General features: G+C 39.8%; 1 protein-coding gene across 4 annotated transcripts in view; it reads right to left on the reverse strand.

The window, feature by feature from the left end:
* The window catches only part of THSD7B (thrombospondin type 1 domain containing 7B), a 308,502-nt gene that overhangs the window by 249,756 nt on the left and 42,931 nt on the right, over positions 1–15,815 (reverse strand). For 3 of the 4 annotated variants that reach the window (XM_027656313.1, XM_027656314.1, XM_027656315.1), the window contains exons 2-3: positions 4,833–4,926; positions 2,672–2,845 (exon numbers count right to left, since the gene is read on the reverse strand). In XM_027656313.1, coding sequence (XP_027512114.1) covers positions 2,672–2,810 — 139 coding nt within the window. In that variant the 5' untranslated portion in view covers positions 2,811–2,845; positions 4,833–4,926. Of the gene's footprint in view, positions 1–2,671; positions 2,846–4,832; positions 4,970–15,815 lie in introns of those variants that run through there. The other variant, XM_027656316.1, reaches the window with a different exon arrangement.

Below are 15,815 nucleotides of genomic sequence, written 5' to 3' on the forward strand. Positions count from 1 at the left end.
ATACTGACAAGTTCTTACATTTTAGAATCACAGAGCCTGAGTTTTTTGTAGATGCACTGATTTCAATATTGTTGCTTTCACCTACACCAAGACCACTAAGCCCAGCTTGAAAATGTGCAAATTTTCATTAGATAAAATCAAGGACTTAATTGAAAAAAAAGTCTGTGTTATAAACTGCAGTGCTGATATGATTTTTTTTTCTTTTCTGTTTTTTATTTTTTTTTAGTCCCATCTATATTAAGGATGCCTCCCTGGACTTCCATGTGCTAGGAAAATTCATTTTAGTACATATAAATTCATTTTCATAAAGTCAGAGCTTTCAGTAGCATAATCTTATTTAATTATAAAGCATGACATTTCAATAAGGAGTTGGATTTCTCCCCAGCAGGTAAGTAACTCGCCATGCTTTCAGCAGTCAATTCAAGATTTAAAAACAGAACAGATCATCCACTTTCCCATTAAGGATTGCTCATTTCTCATCAGGTTGTTTCATTTTAAAAAAAAAAAAAAAAGACAACAGCTGCAGGTCTTTCTATCAGAATGGATCTGCTCAGTTCTGACATTAAATTTTTTTAATTTTAGGTTCTCTGTGTTGTGCTTTTATTTAATTTTTCTTATGTTGCATTGGGGACAAAAATCCTCAAACTATGGGATAATTTTTTTATTATTATTATTATTATTATACAAACCACAGACCTCAATATGCCAAAGTCTCCACAATCTACATCCCGAAGTTATTTTATTATTAATATCCTGCCACAACAGGTTATGTTAACCCTTCAACCTCTTCAGATCCACCTGTTCCACTCAACTTACCATCCCACTCTTCCCAAAATTTTTAGAACCTTCTTCCCTGTAATCTTTTCAAAAATTTAGAAATGCCAATGCTTCACTACTACTGCAGAGAAAAAAGGGGCTTCTCAAATACTGTTTCTTAGCAAAACAAAGTGTTCTGGGTGAACATACTATTTGTTTCAACCTAGAACTAAACATTTGGGCTTTAGATGTAACTTTTATCATATTTTCAACAAAATACTCCAGTGAAAAAAGAAAAAGAAAAAAATGTTTACAAATACTGGAGAAAAAAAATTCTTTCTTTTTTTTTTCCCAACAGGACAATGATTTTGGCTGAAGCTCACAAGTGATTTTCATTTGGAAAACATTTCACTCAAAGTTGTTTTCTACCTCTTGTCACTACATAAGCAGAGAAAGTACATCAAAACAAGCTTAGGATTTGTGGTTTTCAAAGTGACTCTTGAGGGCTCAGATATTTTTAATTCACTGTGGGAGTCACAGGAGCTGACAATTTTCTTCTGCATCTGGAAGACAGACTTTTACAACAAGCTCATCGTGGGGCTTTCAGTGCATGGTGCCCACGTCCACACACACCTGGGCACCACCTTCTCTTAGGTCTAAACAAATCTGCCTCAGATGCCTTTGAAGCATCAATAACCCCTTATTGTCAGCTAGAATCATCAAGTCAAACTAAATTCTTATGACTTCAAATGTACAGCCCTAAAGACTGATGGCACAACACATCTCAGAACTGAAGAGAAGACAGACAGCAACGAAGGCTCTAATTTGTCTTAAGAAAACAACTCTACCTTTCAAAGCTTGTTCAAAAATCAGGTAAATAAACAGCGAATTGGGGAAAGACAGTTGGTGTTTATTTCCTCTTCATTTCATATGTTAGACATTGTAAAAAAAAGAGTCTTTGGAAATACAGTGTCATATTGCACTTCCCCAGCACTCAGCCTCCCATCCCAGCAGCCAGGCAAGAAGCTGGTGTTGATCCCACTAGAAGGACAGGAGCCCTCCTGGAATAATTGCTTCATTATTCAGTTCATTCAGTCTATTACCTTCCACAGAACTATAATTAAAAAACAAATAACCAAAATACCAAAGAACCTCACAAAAGGCCAAACCTCAAAGGGATCCTGGGCACTGAAACCTCTGGTTCAGCTGGGTATTTTTGATTAAGTACTTTAAGTAAACATTTCCCAATTCGACAATTTTTCCATCTCACTGAACATTCTCTGTTGTTGTGTGTTGTGCTACAAAGTAAGCATCCAGTGCATCAAGTTTGGGTTTGTGCAGCTGTATCACACCATCTCCTACCCATTACCTCCCTGTCACTGAGAGTCTATCAACGTGTCTTCACGTGTTTCCAAGCCTTGTGCACACCTGGTTTTGCATATTCAAACCCTGCATGTATCCAACCTGACCGAGGAACAGAAATAATTCACTAAATGTACCAAGGAAATTACAAACAGGTCAACCAGAGCATGGACTTCTGGCTCAGTACATCCTGAAAGTGTGCCCTTTGCATTCAAAAATGAAAAGAAAATTATTAAATATTTTGAAGGAAACAACATTAGGATGACGATATCAGGATCCAGTCAATATTTTACTCTTGGATTAAAAGTATTAAGGAGTCCAGAATTATACTCTGGAGTCACTCTGGTATTTAACTGCAACACGCATGAAGATTACTAACCTAAAACAGAGATTAAACTCCTCTATTTTTCAGTTACAAAAAAAAACAGAACAGAAGAAATTACCAGGCCTTTTTAATTTATTATTGAGCTAAAACAGAATGAAAAACAGGCAATCACTCAATCCTGAAACACAGGAATTATCTAGTAGATAAGAGAATATATCTTTATCCTACCTGTTTTCCAGACAAATTGATGACCTCTCCTGGCTTCCAGATCAGCTGTTTGTAACATTAAGAAAACAAACAAAAGGAAGGGCTTCCCCAGGCTCTGCCATGCCCAATGAGGAGAAACCCAGTTCTGTTGTAGAAGCATAATTCAGATAATTCAGTCTCTTGTCTTCTTTGGTCCTAGAATTAACAAAAAAAAAGAGAAAGCTTGCTAAAATATTTAAAACACCAAGGCAACAGGTTCAGCCTAAGGGTAACCTGGTGACCACTGTGCATTTCACAGTCCCTGTGTGCCAGGTTTGATGAGGACAAGTCTGGTACAGGTGCTTCGCTTGGAGAGAGAGAGAGGAAAAAAAGAAGGGGGGGAAGAGAGAGGAAGAGCCAGCTCCCAGAGGACCTGCAGACCCATCCTACAGAGCCACTGTAAATGCTTTTAGCAGGTTCTTAAGAAGAAATCTACCAGTGCAAATAAATGGCAAGGGATCCAGGAGCAGCATGTGGTATGTTCCTTTTCTCTGTTTAACTTTAGCATGAATATTATCATGATATAGGCAGCATAAACCAAAGTGAGAATGGATTCCAGGTGCAAAATTCAGCTCCCAGTACAGACCCCATGTCCTACATTTCAGATCCCTGACAACCAAAATGACAGACCTGGAATTGTTTTAGCTCTGTGTAAACATGGGATAGAGTAACATCAGAAAGGCAGCAGGAAAAGCAGGGAAGGAGGGGTTGCTTTTAGCAGATGATGAACCACCTTGAAAGGGAAAACTAGACCCTATGTAGGCATTTCTAAGGGACTCTCATTCAAGTCCCTGATCTTTGAGCTCCAGATCAGCAACCAGTTACTCCAGAGAGGTCTCTCTGACTAATGGATTTTAATTAAGCTCTCCAACACTTCAGATGAATACCAGAGGCACGTTGTGAATGAGACAGGAATGGATCAAGTTCTGCTGCTGCAGCAGTTTTACACCACACAATTCATTAAAATAATCACTGTGTGGTGCTGGAAGCAAGGAGGAATGTCTCTCTTGGTCTCCCACACAAAGCAGGAGACCAACTTCTAAATGCCTGCTTCAGCAAACATCCACATTGTTTATACACCACAGAAAAGCTCCAAATGAGAGACTAAAAAGGCAGTACAACAAAATAACAATTCTAGTTCAGTCTGGTAATTCAAATCCCTGTTTCTCTCATCCCAGAAGATGACCAAACCAGACACTTATTTAAACAGATTCTATGTGAATTTCAAGATATTTTCAACTCATCCACATTCAGGAAGGAACAATTTGGAAGTCTCAAAAAATGTTCATGGTACTTCCCACGAAAAAGTTTTTGATGTAAATTTACATATTCATTTTTCTGATGTAATAGCTTTTTTAATTATACTATGCTTAAATTCTCAACATAGTTCTATTTATTAGTGATTAACCTTACTGTTATAGGTAAAAATGTCACATCCGTGCTTGCATAAGGATAGAGATAACACCTGCCTTCAAGATTTGCCTTCATTGGCATAATCTTGGTAATTTTCATTAAAATAATTATTAGTTTTTACAAGTTTAGTCCAGAAAATTCCATTACATTCCTAACCTTATGAAAAGCAACATTGTCATAGTACATAATACACAGCATTGTTCTTGATAAGAAACTGAAGATAAATCTGAAAATTGTACATACTGAATATACAGTAAAGCTTTTAATTTCAAGCTGTATTCAGATTACTTTGAAACAGTTTCTATCATGATAAATTCATGCAATTATGTTTAATCAGATATTGACTAACTACAGTGGCAGATACAATGTAGGATCTGTTATCTGGTTTAGCTCATTCTTGTGTTCCAGATGAACAGCATCTCATGTAAGACCTGAAAACCCACCAAGCTGTCCAAATGCAGTAACGTGGGCAAGAGACCAAACTTATGCTTTTCTCATGTCTTCTGGGTTAATTTTATTCAGAAATCATATTTAATTCACAATGCAAACCACTGAGTCCCAACACCCAGGCAATGTAACACAGACCACAAGTGGCCTCATAAGAAGCACAAGAAATCTTGAGCATCCTTCAGAAATCCAGTGCAGCAGGGAAGTCCTGGGGTGGGGGGGAGAAGGGCCCTCAGACACCCTCCAGTTAAGGGGGTTTTTGCCCATCTAGACAGCTGCTCACCTCACACAGAAGAGTTGAGGAGGAGCAACTCGCCCAGTGCCTTCAGCATCGCAGTCACCATCTATGACGGTCGGAAAACAGAGTCACCAACTTCCTGCCAAAGGAAAGAGAAGGAATCAGTGCCACTGGCTCCAACACTGTGCACACACAGAAACACAGAACGAGGAGAGAAATTATTCAGCTGCTCAGATTTAAGTTGTGGAGGGAAGCCAGCTCTGCCCAGCCCAGCCCCGCCCAGACAAGACTCATCTGACTTGCAGGGCGGCTCCCCAGGTCCAAAAAATGCCACTGAAACAACACAACTTAAACAGGCAGGGGCATGGAATGAGTGAATCCAAGGAAACTCAGACAAGAGCTGATAAAGATGCTGAGATTTTTAATGAAGCACCAGTAGTGCTCATCATCTGCCTTCTTAATGCACTGCCTTCATCTCAGCATTCAAAGGGTCAGCAAACAGCAGCACATCCCTGGGAGGAGCTGCCTCCTGCCCAAAAGAAGGGGTTTCACATATGTTCATTCTTTGGGCAGGACTACAAAGATAACTGGCTGCTGCTCCCCACGGAGCAAGAGCAGAGATTACATTAAGTCAGGAAAACCAGAAATAAATTAGACACCATGACACTGATTGTAATCTCCCCCACCCCAGCAGAGTTCAACATAGTCCACTGATTTACACCCCAGCAAAGCACAATAAAAATTTGTCTGTATATCTGGGTTTGTGTAGCACAATTTGGAACAGTAGCTGTTCTGTCCTGATACGATAAAAAATTATTGCACAGGCAACATATGCTATCTACAGAAACATGAATAAATTACATTATGAAGGCCACCAACACTTCACATCAAATTTAGTTACACTGTATCTCAGCTCCCAAATGTGTCAGCATGGCTAGCTGTAAACTGGCAAATACAAAGGAAAATGGAGAAAAAATATTTAAATTTACATTTTAGGAATTGACTTCACCGAGACTGCTGATGATTAAATTCATGCAATTGCTTAAATACCACAGAATCACAGAATGGCTTGAGCTGGAAGGGATCCTAATGAACATTTCATTCCAACGCCCCTGCCATGGGCAGGGACACCTTCCACTGGCCCAGGTTGTCCCGTCCAACCTGGCCTTGAACACTTCCAGGGATGGGGCAGCCACAGCTTCTCTGGGCAACCTGTGCCAGGGCCTCATCAACCTCACAGGGAAGAATTATTTACTAAATATGTTCAAGATTTGTGTTTTAGTCTGAAAAAAATCTCTCTCTTTTCAAAAACTGATTATCTGGATTTATTCAATATCCTTTATAATACAGGCTTGGCCAGTTAATAGTCAGCTCTAGTGTATTTTCATGAAATCAAAAAATGAGGTGTTTGATATTTGAAGGATCAGTCACAAGACTCCTTGTCATTTTGTTTGGTTTGTATGGAACCTTGTTCAGAAAAACACAGCTAACACACATCAGCTGTAATGGCTGGGAATACACACGCAGTCGTGACAAAGTTATGTGCAAGTTTTCTAATGATCATAAAAATGCATTTACATTTTCTAATCCACTGGTAATTCTCTTAATGACAGGATTGAATAAAACTACAGTTTTGAAAAGCAGACATTTTAGAAACCTCTATTTCTGCTGAAAACATGACATTCTAGCATCAAAATGTTATAAATAAATACGCCTATAGCTGACATATATCTTATTTGTGAAGTGTTCAAAATTTAATTTCATTTTCAATGTCAATGGAATATCCACCAGCCAAATCCCAGTATAATCCCTGTTTAGCCAGGGAAGGGAAAAACCCTCTGGGAAACTTTTCCCATTTTCTAGCCACTGCTGAGCACTCAGAGAAAGGTATTCCCAAAGGAAGGCACTGTGCTAGTCCAGGACACAATTAGAGTCCTCAAAAGCACCCAACACTGAAAGATGGAAGGCTGATGGTCCAATTTGGACTCTTCACTCACAGCTACTGCACTGTTAGAGAAGGGGCAAGGTGCTCTTTCTCCAAGTTTCCATGGGACAAGAGGTTTCTCCAGTCCTTCTCCATCATTTCTGTGGCTTAGGAAAGTCCAGCCTGGCTCTGCTCCAACATGGATTTACAAAGTATCTAACACTGAATTTAGAAAAAGATCAACTTAAACTGATCCAAAGCTGAGACATGATTTCAGCCTTGTCATACATCAGTTCAGTTCCCCCTGACTTCACTGGGAGTTGTGACCTTCCCCGTCACAGGCAAATCTGACCTACTTTCTGCTGTGAGATGGGAACGCTGACAGGGACACCTGGGCAGCATTCTCCATTTAAAATACACGACGCAATTAGAATAGTCCCAAACACCTTAAATAGCAACAACAACAACAAAAAAAAAAAAAAAAAAAGACAGCAATTGCAGATCACATGCGTGGCTATAAATCATTTGGCAGGTGTCTAGCACAAAGATAAGCATCATTAATCATGAATAAATTTTCTTAATGCAAATGTAAGCAGTAACCATGCAACTGTTTGCCTACTACACACAGCACAAACCCATTGCAAGTGATATTCCAAGATAATCTGGATGTTTATATCATACTCTTTATCCTCTGAGACCAGTAAAACCTGCCTTGCCTTCTCAGAAAGCTGTTATCCAAAAAGCTAATTCTATTCTGTCCTAAAGCAGCAGAATGCCTGGCCTGTAGCAGCAAAGGCTGATCATCACAGACAAGCACTGCTGACCATCCCTGGGGGAAAGACTTCCAAAAAACCACTAATGCTACTGCTACAGGCATTGAGTTTAACAAAATTAAAGTGTTTGGACAGTCACATATGTCTAACTAGAAACAGACCTTCAAATATAAGTGCATATGTGTCCAGTCTTTTATTTAATGATGAATACAGTTACACCAATTTGCCGTTACTTCCATACCTAAAATGAACTCTATACATTATTCCACTTATAGATTTGGAGGGAGAGTCTTCTGGTTAAAGCAGAGGCAGCCAAAATTCATTCTACTTCCAACTCTGTCAGAAAATTCCTGAGCAAAAAGTCATTTAAGGTCACGCTCAGACACTAATACTTAATTCTGCAAGTGATTTCAGTGAGTGACTTTGCATATATGAGAATGGCAGCTTGATTTTCTATACCCCTATTTTGTCACCTCCAAGCCTAAACTGAGAACATTTACTCTTCTTCCAGGAGTATTTGAGAAAATCCTGGATAAAAGCACACAGTGTGAAGGAGTAAAATTTATACTTGGGTTAACAAGTGCCTGACAGTATTTTTGTCCTAAGTGGTCACTCATTGGGAAACCAAACATTAATCTCCACAGTTCTTTGACAATTTGCTACAATAATTGTAAGGGTAAATAATGAAAGAACATCTGATGTTAACACATCTGCCGACAGAAGATAACTCCAAACAATGAGCAGACTCCAAACCAGCCTCTTTGGGCTGGGAGAAAGCCTGCATAACCTCCACATCTACAACACTGCTCCATTTTCAGGTATAAACTTCAACAACCTGTCTCAACACTCTGTTGCTGGAAAGCTCAGTCAGTTGTCACCATCTTTACCAGTTATATTTGAAAGTTTGGGTCTTTTGGAGATGTTTACAGTCAAACAGTAAGAATCTATTAATTATTTCATCTTTTCTATTCAATTGTATCCAATTCTTGTCCCAAAGCTACGTAAAATCCTGGGGACTAAAAGCAAGAATATGAAACTACTATGCTGCCAGTGAATTGCTTCTTAACTTACATCAATTTGTTTGGGGTAAAAACCATGAATCCTAAGTTCTCCTGCTTCAGTTTTTGTACATCCTAAAAATGTAACAAAAGCAGGTTTGAATTTAGAAGTTTAATTATAAACTCAGCTAAGTGGATTATAATGAAAGATGTTCCAGCAAGGGAGCTCAGACTGATGCATTATGACTACATTAAAGAAAACACCAGAGAATAGACTTTCCATCAGTAGAACGACTTTAATTACAACAGTGCTAGAGCAGAACTGTTCTGTGAAACAATGCTGCTGCTCCATCTCTTCCACTCTGAGTACTTCCAATAGACTCCATGGGAACACTCTTGACTTGCAGCAATAAAAAGTGCATGAGATTGCAGACTCTTCGAGGAACCCAGCTCAGGAGATCAGTCAAAGGCAGCTGACACAATGCTTGCTTCACTTGCACACAAACATGGATGGCTCAGACTCTGCCAGAAGGGCAGGGAGACTTCAAAAGCTCAAGGATTCAGGAGCTTGTGAAAGGCACCATCCTGGCACTCCTCAGCTGCACGACCCCACAGTCACCTACATCCCCCAGGCCCACTGAGAGCAGAATGAAGGATGCTCATCAACCAAGGAGCCCTCCAACATTTCCCTCTACAAACAGCACTCAGAGTGAGCCTCTGTGCAGGTGCCCAAGTGGAAGCCAAGCCTTGGACTTCCCAGTGGTATTTAACAGCCACAGACCTTTTGGTGCTTTTGGTGTTGTATCTTAGCACTCAAAGTAGAGTAATTTACCTTCACAGATGTTCTTCAGGCGATTATCATACCCCTTGCAGCAGGAACAAGAACAGAGCAATTAAAATCAAAATGTTCAAGACTGTCAGTAGGCTTCTCTCCTGAACTCAGGCATTGATTTTTTTCTGAGCAGCAGAACACAAGAAGTGTCCAACAACTTTTAAGTAACCTTTTCATGCTGCTCGTGCACTTTTATATATTTAATTAAATACAGAAAAGGCTGTAGAGACTCAAACCAAACATCTCATCAACAAACCAACAGTCGTCTTACTAACTTATGGGAGTCACATTTTTAACCTACGTAAGTTTTGGAGGTTATTTTATATAGGTTGTGTATACAGCCTCTGTACACTACAGCTGGATGCCTCCTGCCAGGCTTCTCAGCCAGTACAGCAGAACACAGCCCAGAATAAGCTCAGTGATGTCTTCACACCATGGCACATCCTTTCTGTAACAACAAAACTTTACAGCTTTGAGGGGGAAAAAGTTTCTTATTGTTTATTTTTCAATGGATAGAGAAAAGTTTGAGTCTATTATCAATATACTGCTCTGCTGTAGCTTTTATCATTGGCAATGGATGAGCTGAAGGTCCTTTGAAACTCAGCTATATCTGAGAACTGCTGTCACAGTTGCACAGATCTTGGATTACTGTTAAATTGCAATTAAACAAAGGTAAAGGGAGCTGGCACTGCTTCCAACACCATTTCAGTAAATGCTATTGCAAGTTTTTGTTCAAAGAGGATTACTCTCACTTCACTGGCAAAGCATTGCATATAATGCACATTCAGCAGTATAATACCATTTGAAAACTAGTATTTGAAATTATTTTCCTTTAAAAGGCAAACCTGGAAATCAGACTCAGTAGAGAGCAAAGTCCCTACTTTAGCAGCAGGACCATTCACACCGAAAACAACAGAAAGCTTCAAAGTCACCAATTACAAGGCAGCAGAGTTTCAAAAAAAGAATAAACATCCTCATAACCTCTGCTGCAGGAACAACGGCAGATTTCCTGAGCATTCCCATTAAAGTGCTTTCAGTTCAGAAATTAAATTGCTTTACTGCAGTGATTTTCTTCTGCATTCTGATATTACTTTATATTATTTGACATTAGTGCAGCATCGCAGGCTGTAGGTCAGGGTTTTTTTCTCTCCTCACTGGAACACGGCCCCCACGTAGAGTTTATCAATCTTCAATACAAGGTCAAAACAATACAATCAAGTACCACCAGGCATATGAGCTCAGCAAAGACTTGGGCTCTGCTTAGCAGGGAAGGACCATCTGCTTCCCTGCCACAGGACTGGCAGAGCTGAAGCTTATCTCCAGTTTAAACTATTTTTTCTACACTTCCATGGATCAAACATGCACACACCCAGGCACCTCAGCAAAGAAGTAACTGCAAAGAGGCAGGAAAAAGCTAATTTTAACCTCTTAATCAGTTCTGGGGAGAGAACTAGGGTTCAGTTCTGAACTGATAAACACTGCTGACTATGGTTAAAACAACCCCACTCCTGTACACACAAATATGCAGAGGCCAACTTCAATACTTCTGAAATGTATAATTTTCCTTCTGGTGTAACACATACACTAAGAATAATTTCTTTTCCACAAGATCCATACCTCTATTTGTATCAAGTCGTTTCTATTTTGCCATTTGCACCACCTAGCTCTAGCCCATACCCAAATGAGCTAATAAGAAGAGACACACACACATCCACAAGATGAATTCCATTTCAAAAAACTCATTTCCAAAGTGCTGAAATAAACATTTATTCCAATGCATCCTCTGTCATCAGCTGTTCATTTCAGTGCACCAAAGTACAAACCTGTAGGAAAGGAGAAAATATGGAGCACAACACAAGGCAAACACCATAACAACTCCAAAAACACGCAGGCCCTACAGAGGAGCACAGTCCATCAAACACTGACACTGTACTTCTTCATTTCCTATCAAACATCACACATGAACTCTTGTGATGAACCAAGGTTTCACCATTTCTACAGAATAAAGCCTCGTGTAAGTCAGGTCGCATATAAGAATACGTATTTTAAATAATTACAGCTAGAGTTCTCAAAATTAATTAATCTAATATATTTTGTGATGCCTTACTAGTGATTCATTCACTTCCCTTCCACTCAGTTTGCAACAGATGTCCCAGGCGTTGATGCTAACTGGCCCAGGCAGACAGTGTAATAAAAGAGTTAAGAAAAAACTATATTACCTAAAAAGAAAAAAAGACAGTGAAGGCTGAACATACATGGGGGGGGGGAAACAGTGATATTAGTATAAAAAGCTCTAAAACCTGCTTTCTGAACACACACAGATGCCAACATGTGCACGCTGCACTCTGAATCCAGTTTTTATTAACTGCCATGCAGACTTACTCCAACAATCCAGGAGCAACACAGTGCAGGGATACAGGGTTTGTACTGAAAAGCAGCACTTGCTTTTTAGGTGGAATTCATTTTCAGGAATGGTCAAGCTACTCCTTATACCCAACTTCCTCTCAGGTTGCCATGGAAGGGACTTGAGGGAAAGTCTTGGAAATCTCCTTCTCCCCACAGTGGAGGCACCCAGGGAGAAGGTGCCACTGCAGAAGGTGCACAGAGCAGCCAAGTGCTCACATCAGCACATCACGTCAGCTTCCTCCAGAGTGGAAACAACACCAGGCACATGTTCTGGCTCAGAACCTGGCATCAGGATGTGTGCCTGAAGCTCGGGCATTCCCAGACACTTTGCAAGAGCCGCAGAACCAGGTGTAGGAACGTGGGGTTTTTCATATCAAAATCCATTCCTTCCATCTGCACATTCATTTAAAAGTGGACTTGCTTTCACCCCAAGATTAACTATGCATGACTGCAGCAAAAACTCCAAATTGCCATACAGGCAGTTAAAAAGAATGACACCACCCTTTAAAGCACTTGGAGCAACCAGCTGAGTGAAACCATGGATCTATTCAAGAATTCTGTGATGCTGTTACCTTTTTCATTCCCATTTCTTTTCCCCTGTTGCTGGTTATAGTCACTCACTGTATTTTATCATACTGGAAAGTCTAACCTCTTTAGGGTGAGAAATATATTTGCCCTGAACTCAGTATAATACGATTCACACAGGAGTCCCTGACACTACTGCAGTATTGATACAAAAAAATAATCATAATTATAGCAACTGATAAAAGAGCTCATTATAATATTATTTAAGCAAGGTCAATTGCCCGTGCAGGTTGTTCTTACCGGAGTTCACGTTACATCACTGGTCCCATCATCCTGACCTTCCCTGCTGTCATCCCCATCACAGTTCAATTAACAGAGGAGTCCTGCAGTGGCTTGATGAGCATCTGCTGCCTCTACCCGGCAGTAATTCAATAAGGGTACGCCATAGGAAGAGATAATGAGAAGTCAGCCCAGTTGTTCTGTCTCCCTCCAGGAGAGCAGATGAGTTTGGTTTATGGGAAAGAGCGTGACCTATGAAAATTATCTGTTAATTTTATATTTTCGAGCTTCAACACGCAACTCAAAGTGTTGTCTGGTTTCTCTGGTGGTGCAACCCGCAAGGAGTCCCTGATTAACTATCCTTCCCACACTGAAAGGATTCATCCTTATGAATTTTCTCTTTGCCACTTCTACCAACAGAACGGTTTCTACTCGTGCATTCAGCAGTTGGTCTGAATTAAAAAATTAAACACCTGAGCACAGAAAATGAGCCAAAAACTATTACTGAAGTAACTCAGGCAGAATGAAACTCACACCCGTGTCAAACCTGGGTGAAGCACTTCCACAAAACCAAAATCTCCTACGTTGCAGTGTCAGCCTGAGTTCTCTCCCTGTCCCACAGAACACACTACTCACTGGTGCCCAGATTTTGTTTGTCCCTCTATTTCCTTCTGCACCTTTCCAGCAGAGGCTGCCCTCTAATTCCCACCTATCTTCTAACTCTCCTGTTGCTTTAGGAATACCTATTCCATCATAAAAATCCAGAGCCACCTATAGTCCATTCATCTCCTACTCCACCACTGGCAGTCACAGGGACTGTGTCTGAGGGATGTGGCTCTGTGTGGATGTATCTTGCCTTCTCATTATAGTGTCCTCATCAGTTTTTCGGCTTTATTTCAACAATCTTATTCACTGAAATAGTCAATTAACTTGATTTCAATTTTCTATTTCATGTCTCCTTAATATCATTAAGGCACAGATCTACTGAAGATGATGGGCATGAGAGGAGAAAAAAAGGAAGATACATTTCCTCCCTAAGCTCTGCTTCTGTAATGTGACCAGTGAACCACAGTGAATTTACACAGCTGCACAGTCCCACAGCTCCATATTCATGGTCTCATTTCTCTCGGGATCAGCTTCATTTGAGACACGTCCTTTCCCATCACACAATTATTTGCATTGCACCAAAGACTGTCTGCCTGCTCTGACAACTCTTTTCTGTGAGTACAGGTCAGTTCATCCCTCACTCACAGGATAATCCAGGCTGGCAGGTCCCTACCTCAGTCCAACCTTCTGCTCGAAGGAGGACCAGACAGCTGTGAGTCACAGCTGTGCCCAGCTTTTTTTATTTTGCTTCTACTTCCCACCAGGAAGCTCAGTCTGCCAAGCTCACACCAGCTGACATCAGACCTGAAGTTGTGACCTCTCCCAAGTGCTACAACCAGGCAGCTTTCCCCCATTTCAGTATCACGCTCTTTTCTTCATTCAGTTCTGCCACCTCTTTCCTCATGGGTTTAATCACCTGCTGCACACCTCCTCCTGGCTGTCCTGTCATTAATCCTAAAACCCTTCCCATGCCCTGACCCTAATTTTTTCCCATACTAAACTAGTTGACTTGTCCCAAAAGATAACACATTAAATTTTATTATCTTCACCACCTTTTCTCAGCATGGTTTCTTATTCATTTTCTCACCCTACAGTATTTTGTCCTTTCTCCTAACTAGTCCTTTGTTCACTTGCATCTCCCTTCTATTTTCTGATTCCCTGGGGTCATTTTCATGCCTCCCACATTTTCTCTATTGTTTTCTGCCTTTTTTTTCCCCTTGGATAAGCTTGGAGAGGAAATGCTACAGACACACTATGGTATATCCAAAATAGGACACTATAACAATTTTAGACTTACAAATAATCAGCATTTAAGAAATGCTAGAATTAAGGTTGCCTTGCAGGAATGTATAAAGATAGTCAGGTTTTGTGATTACATCTATTTTTACCATATTACTAAAGTCTATATTAAAATGCAATTTAAATCTATCTTTGACTTCTTTTGCTTTTATCTATTCATCATACCTGCCTTCAACCCTCTCTTAAAGCCTTACTCATACTTCTGTCTGAAACAGGCAGAAAGTACCTGTAAATCCAATAACTGCAATCACAGAAAATGTTATTTACTTCACTCTTGGTAGCTATGTGTAACATTTTTAAAAAATTATTTAAATATATTAGGTTAAATAACTCAAAATTTGATAACCACATTACGGACTAGTTTCCATCAGGTTAAAGAAAGAATAGACACTGTCTATGCAACAAATGTTACCAAAGCAGTTAGTCAAAAAGTTACTTTTTGCTTTTGTAGCAAAAAAAAAAAAGCTACTTTTGATTTAAAGCTGCATATCAGTATTATTAGCAAGGTAAAACATAGATAGTTGGTCATACTGGGCCCAAGTGTAAGCTGCAAGAAAGGAATATAAAACATTACTTCAGGAGAAGGACTGAAAAAACTCAAGGGCCAAAACAGGAGTATTTTAGGAACACAACAGTCAAGAGGAGCCTGCCCAAAGCCCTCAGTTCCAATTGTCCATACTGGACTTGCACTTTGTCCACTGAAGTTTGTGATGGTTACAGAAGGAAAACACACAAAAACACATCTGTCAAACTAGTCAAGGTCAACTCATCGGACTTTTGCAGGTTAATATATGTCACTACCCATTTTCTCCACTTTTCCAAAGTAGCTGAATTAATAAGGCAACTAATTCATGAAGTCTTTTGTAAAAGTACACCCAGATGGATGTTTACCAGACTTCAGCCTTCATTTTCCGTGTGTTTCAGAATTTAAATAAAAATTCAGCCAACCTCCAGGAGAAATCGGTGCTGGCGGAAGTTCTTTGTGGATTCACACTTAGAGAGATTAACAGCTTCTGCAGCGAAAAAGCTGCACTTAAACCTAAATAAAATCTGCACTGATAGCTCCCTGAGTCTCATACACTCCTGCTCACTGCAAGTCTTTAGGACTGCTATTACAGACACTTTCAGTATTAAAATCTGCATCCACTCCCAGGCTTGTATTCCACATTATTTGAACTATTTTACCCTCCTCTGGCATTTTCTTCCTTCGGAGAGATGGGAATCTGAACTAAATACAGGACTTGATAGCAGCAGTAATCTGATATATCTGATTACACAAACAAATCTAAAATAAAATAAAATAAAACTAGAATTTAAACAGCAAAAGTAAATATATTGCATTGCTTTACAAATTGGTCTACCAGGCAATATTTGGTAGAGGCAGCA

The sequence above is a fragment of the Corapipo altera genome, unplaced genomic scaffold, assembly GCF_003945725.1.
Source record: "Corapipo altera isolate COAL_440 unplaced genomic scaffold, ASM394572v1 68, whole genome shotgun sequence".
Taxonomy (NCBI): Eukaryota; Metazoa; Chordata; class Aves; order Passeriformes; family Pipridae; genus Corapipo; species Corapipo altera.